Source organism: Tursiops truncatus, chromosome 3 (assembly GCF_011762595.2).
Source record: "Tursiops truncatus isolate mTurTru1 chromosome 3, mTurTru1.mat.Y, whole genome shotgun sequence".
In the NCBI taxonomy this organism is placed as follows: domain Eukaryota; kingdom Metazoa; phylum Chordata; class Mammalia; order Artiodactyla; family Delphinidae; genus Tursiops; species Tursiops truncatus.
This window is the reverse complement of record NC_047036.1, coordinates 9,922,489-9,928,488: the sequence shown is the minus strand read 5'-3', so window position 1 is coordinate 9,928,488 and position 6,000 is coordinate 9,922,489. Positions and strand designations below refer to the sequence as shown.

Here is a 6,000-nt window from a genome sequence, read left to right as displayed (position 1 = left end):
CAGTTATTTTTTGAAGATGGCTTTATTTTGGTGTCAAAGTCATCAGTTGCTAGGCAGAAGTGGCTAAAGAAGGAACAGGTTTGAATTACAGAATAAAATAAGGATTTATTTTCCTTCTGTGTGTTGGAGGTCAATAAAATATAACATTGAATTGAGAGCAAGAGAGTTTAGCCTTTCTAAGCGCAGATGCGATTTTAACATGTTACCTAGTGTAAATTCATAGTGACTATGTTTGGGGAATAAAGAACATATATTTGGACCTTACAAAATCTTATTACATATGCATATAAGAGTTCAAGTTGAAAAAGAGTCTCTGTATACGGGAACTACCTGATTTTGCTATTACTGTCATCCTAACCAAGTTTCCTGAGTTTCTTATCAGATTGTCTACGAAAGTGGTCGTACTATGGATGTTCTTAAGTTAGTGCTTTGTTCTCCAGGCTTATTTCACAGCACTGGCACACATCTTTTTGTAAGCTTTGGTTTATTCAGGTGTGCTGATTTGAAGCAGTCCGTGCCTTATCTCGACACCTGTAGTTCATCTGGGATGAGTGTGTTAGCAGAGGGCTGCACTAAATAGTACCACCCTGCTACTCTCGCGATTCCCGGGCCTCCTGTGCCCACCTGGAGGTAATTAAGGGAAAGGAAGCTGAGAACGATCTAACCCTGTTTGTATCAGTCTGTTTGGGCCGCCATGACATGATATCACAGACTGGGTGACTTAAACAGCAGACATTTATTTCCCCACGGCTCCGGAGGCCAGAAGTCCAAGATCAAGGTGCTATAGCCACGGAGGTTTCTGGTGAGAACCCCCTTCCTGGTGGTCACTTTCTCTCCGTGTCCTCACGTGGTGGAGAGAAAAGCTCTGGTGTCTCTTCCTCTTCCTCTTTTTTTTTTTTAATTTACCATTTACTCATTATTTATTTATTTGGCATGCAGGATCTTAGTTCCCCAATCAGGGATCAAACCCGTGCCCCCTGCAGTGGAAGCACGGATTCCTGGTCCCTGGACTGCTCTTCTTATAAGGACACCAGTCCTCTCAGATTAGCACCCCACCCTTATGACCTCATATAACATTAGTGACCTCCCTGAAGGCACCATCTCCAAATACAGTCACAGTAGGAGTTAGGGCTTCAATCTGTGGTTTTTGGGCAGCAGTGAAGGAGGGGAAGGTGACACAATTCTGCCCATAACACAGCTCCTGCATGTGAGAGTGTAGAGCAGTGTAACGTGGGCCCAGGAGCGGCTAGTCGTGTTGTTTTGTATTTTCTAGACCTAGAACATGTGAGTAGCAAATTCTGCTAGAGAATAAACCACCCAAAATCTGACATTATGGTTCCTTCATGTTGTCTCTTTTTCTCATGCTGATGATGAGTCTGTTTAACATGCAATTTGGGTGTTTGTAGATTCTCATTCGACTACATATATGGAAAGACTTCTTACACAGTAATCGTGTAAAGGGTGTGAAGGGGTATTGTATGTAGGAGGAATAAATCTGTGGGAAAATATTTCTCGTATTCGTGGTAAAATAAAAACAAAGTCAAAGAGATAAGTTTTTCTATATCAAGTTGGTGAAAGCAAGACAGGGTAATAAAGGCCAGTGTTGTCATCCTTTTGGGGAGGAGACATTCTCATGACACTGCTGGTGGGCAGGTATGTTGATTTGCTGTTGGCTCTCAGAATCCGTGCAGATTCTTCATTCCATCAAGTAACACTTTTGGGAATTTATCGAAAATGTCAGAAATGTAAAAATGGGTAAAATGATAAACAAAAAATAAGTGAATTATGATGCATACAATTATTGAATACTAAATATCTATTACATCATTAAACTATATAACAATTTTTGCTGATGTAAGAACTAGTTCATGATAATGTTGCTGAGTGAAAAATTTTTTAAAAATCAAAAATATTACATTAATACTCCATTATGTAAAGTTCATTATGCAAAATAAGTCAAATCAAAAAAAAAAAAAGGAAAAAACCTATACCAAAATACCAAAGTAAATATGTTTATCTGGGATGGCAGAATTACTAATGGTTGCTTTTCCTTTTTTTTCTTTTTTTTCTTTTTGTCTCTCTACATTCTACAGATTTCCTGGAGTTAGAATAGATTAATTACTAATATTTAATGGATTAGCTCTGTTTAAGACTGAAGTACTTAACCATAGGCTGCAAAGTCTGAAGGCTTAAGGCTTTTTATACTTATTAGCAATCCAGGGCTTGGTTCTGTCAGTATTTACCCAGCACTCCCTCTTTTCTGTAAGCTCTAAGCTAAGAAGGTTGGAAGTGGAGGGCTGACAGTCTTTACCACCCATACGTAGTGATGACCAATGGTTAAATTAAATCTGGATGTTAAAAATTACGAACCATGGAAATTATTCCAAGTCATTTTCACTAGGACATAGAGGTTGCCTTGGGTAGCAGTGCCTCTATGGTGGGAAAAGCCTTAAAGATTTCACTTCTCTTTCTGTTATTGCGATCAGGGGGAAGGAGGGAGCATATAAACAAACCGAATCATTGCTTGTACTCTGTGGGTCAAAGTTGTCAAGTGCCTAAGGATATACTTTGATTTGTTGCCTATTAAATCCCGTATTTTAAGATGACAGGTGACTGTCATACTTTTAAGAGTTACATTTTATAGAAATTGGTGTGTAGACAGCATTTAGAAGGCAATAGAAGGTATGGGAAATAGGCTGAAACATCAAAGCCCACTAAAATAGGGAAAAAAAGGGGGAAAACTTGAGTTCTAGGTCCACTTATGTTACTTAATAACTTTGGGACCTCAGACAATTTCGTTGTTGAAAAATTGTGTTGATAATAATACTGGCCCAGAGCTTGAATTCAAATCAGCCCAATAAAATTTAGAAACCACAGAAGTTAAAATAATAATTTGAGGTATGTAAGAACTCTTTTTTCTCAGCGTAAGGCTGTTCTTAACGTAGAGTGCCCTTTGGAGGCCCCTGCCATGGATGTAGGTGGAGATGCACGGTCAAGGGGGGGCTCCCCTAATGACCAGAGGTGACTCTTTCTTCAAGAACTGCCATTTTCCTTTCTTCTTTCTTTCTTCCCCTGCCCTGTTCTCCCATCTCCCAAACTTCCCCTAAATAGAAGGACATGCCTTTCAGGCTGTTTTACCAGGCATGACATTTGCTGGTCTGTTTATGTCCATCCTTGTGATTATAAGGCTTGATCAAATTAGAAAACCACATATGAAAGTAAACTGAACACACAAAAGTACTTTATTTTTAACTTCCCACCCCCAGCATCATAATTACCTAAACCTCTTTCTTTCCTCCTGTTGGTATCCATCACCTAATATACTTTCCACTTGTTTGCCATGGTTGCATTTGGCCAAATTATATTTCACTTGATCCTTATCCTTTGCTTGCATTCTGCTTGTTAATGTCATTTGCCCAAATCCTCCCATATATTCTATGTTTGTAACAGATTTATTTTTCCAATGATATTCTAATCCCCATTAGTAATATTATAAGGAACTTCAAAAAATAAAAACAAGTCAAAACTAAATTGCAATGTCCAATGAGAACATTAGGTTACCACGTTTTTGTCATATATTTAAAGGAAAATTCTATACTGGAGCCCTTTGGGGTTTGCATATCCCTAAATTATTAACTAAATGCCGCTAATAACATAGTACAAGGGCTGTGAAGAAAATTATGTTGCTTAGTTTGAAACCCAGGATGCTCAGATACAGTATAATAGGAGATACCTTTTAACATTCACACAGCAATGGTTCCTGGAAGGACATGTAATATAATAGCTTAAGGCAAGAAAATAACCTTGATCTACTGCCAGCCTTTTATTTGAACAGTGATTTTTGTTGTGCCTGGGTAAAAATTGCCCTGAGTTACTTATTACTTCCTCTGCTGATGACCATTGCTAAGTAATACATGTGACAGATACTTCAGTCATATTTATTTGTGTGAGAAAGAGAAGTACAGTGGAAAAAATAACTTCTGAGAGTCCTGTTTTTAACCCATACATGTCTGTCCCTTTATGAAGTGGGCTGATGTTATCTGAGTCTCTCCTTTCTTTCATCAGTGAACTCAGACAATAAACTGTGGCCAATGAGTCTCGCCAGCTTTGCAGCTCTTGTCTGCTGTTGGTCTCAGAGTTAAGAACTCAGCAAATATTTGTGGAGTAGGCTAGCCATTTACTATATTTCACAATACCAGCCGAGGTTCTTATGTCAACTGTGGTGTTTCTTAATTACTTATAAATTATTGATCACTTATTTTGTGTGATTTTCATATCGAGGAGAATATCTTTAGGTTTTTTTTTTTTTGAGGTGAAAGTATGTCAGTGCACAAGTAATAAATGTATCTAAATCAGATAGAAAATGGTAGTTTGACGAGCTTTTTATCTTTACTTCTTTATCCCTCTGTTTTTTCTCATCTTACTTGCCTTTTCTATCTCATCATTTCTTCCTCCATTTACCTCAAAGACAAGACACAAAGTTGTGAGCGTATTTTGGAATTTGGTCGGGGTGGATATAGGAGAGACTGTCTATTTGCTTGCTTCTCCTTCTACAATTATGTCACGTGCTTTCTCTGTAGTTCATACTTTCCATCTTGCCAAAGTGTACCTCTTAGAGCTGCCTGATAGTTACGTCTGTTTACAGGGCCAATATCCAGTGGCACTGAGCGTGTCCTCTTGCATTGCAGGAGCTATGCCTGTCCCAGACCAGCCTCCATCAGCCTCGGAGAAGACCAGCTCCTTGAGCCCTGGCCTCACCACCTCCAATGGGGATGGCTCAGAGACAGAGACCACCTCTGCTATCCTCGCCTCGGTCAAAGAACAGGTAGAAACATTCCACTTTTCTGACATACACGTGGGGACATTGTAAACATCATTCTTTCCAGATGAAAGATGGTGATTTAATTATGTTGGGATGAAAATCATGGTTTTCTAGCAGAATGTTGGTATTCATTATACAATTGCTATTCACGTATGATTATAATAGCTTTTGACTCCGTTTTTATTTGAGATTTAGGCAGCTTTCCTTGAAAAAATATTCTACAGGAACAAAAACGAAAATTGCAGTCAAAAATCCTATAGGTGAAGTTTTGGCAGATTAAGTGATGGACCTGACGTTTAATACTGTTAAATGTGTGAAGCCAAATAATTGGTCTGTAGAAACCTAAAGTTTAATAAAATTTCAAAGTATATCCATGACGCTAACAAACTGGTAAGAGTGAGAGCAGATGAATATCGTATCATTGTGGGCCTAAGCAAATTTGTTTTCCCAGTGTTTCCAAGATGGCTCTGGAAGAATGCATTTGAGAACTTTTCCTGTAAAGCTGTAGTCTAAATGATTCTTCCTCGACCGTTTCTTTGCCATAAAAATGAATAAGCAGATAAATCTGAAGTCTTAGATTTAAAAGTAATTGTTTCATAAAATTCATGTTTCTTATAATTAAAATGTAATAAATGATTAAAGAAAGCTGGAAAATAAAAAATTTTTAATTTGTTTCTTTTGCTTACCATGAGCTAGAATGCAAATCAATATTCTTTTTAAGCGCAAAAGCATCCTGTGTTTGAATTATATGATTCAGGGAATTAGCAGCAGCAGTGGGGTAAGAGTGACATAACTTCACTGATCCCAGGAACCTCTCAACAGAGCAATAGACTAAATGCGGCAATTAAGGACTCAACTAGTAGAAGGACTCAGTTTTCCTAAAGGACATTGATTTTGTTTAATAAATGGGGACTGATTTAGGTAAAGGTAGATGCTCAAGTTATCAAAGAGTAGCTAAGGAAAGGTTCATTGATGGAAAGGATCAATGATGCTGTCATTCAGAATTGTGTCACTAGGTCAAGAAAGTGTGAAGCAAAAGCAGGTTCACAAAGGAGAGTCGAATAGATTGATTGGATAATCTAGTTTGTGAAAATGGTAAGTAAGCAGGAAATTGGGTTGAGGCCCAGGCTGTATTGCTTGATTAGTTTGCTTCCAAAAGCCTACCTGTGAGAGTTTTC

At 38.1% G+C, this 6,000-nt stretch overlaps 1 protein-coding gene across 1 annotated transcript in view; it reads left to right on the top strand.

Annotated features, from left to right (window-relative positions):
* The first annotated feature begins 4,678 nt into the window (after positions 1-4,678).
* CTNND2 (catenin delta 2) overlaps positions 4,679-6,000 on the top strand; it is a 776,118-nt gene continuing 774,796 nt past the window's right edge. Inside the window, exon 1 of the mRNA XM_073802014.1 lies at positions 4,679-4,825. Coding sequence (XP_073658115.1) covers positions 4,694-4,825 — 132 coding nt within the window. The 5' untranslated portion in view covers positions 4,679-4,693. The remainder of the gene's footprint in view (positions 4,826-6,000) is intronic.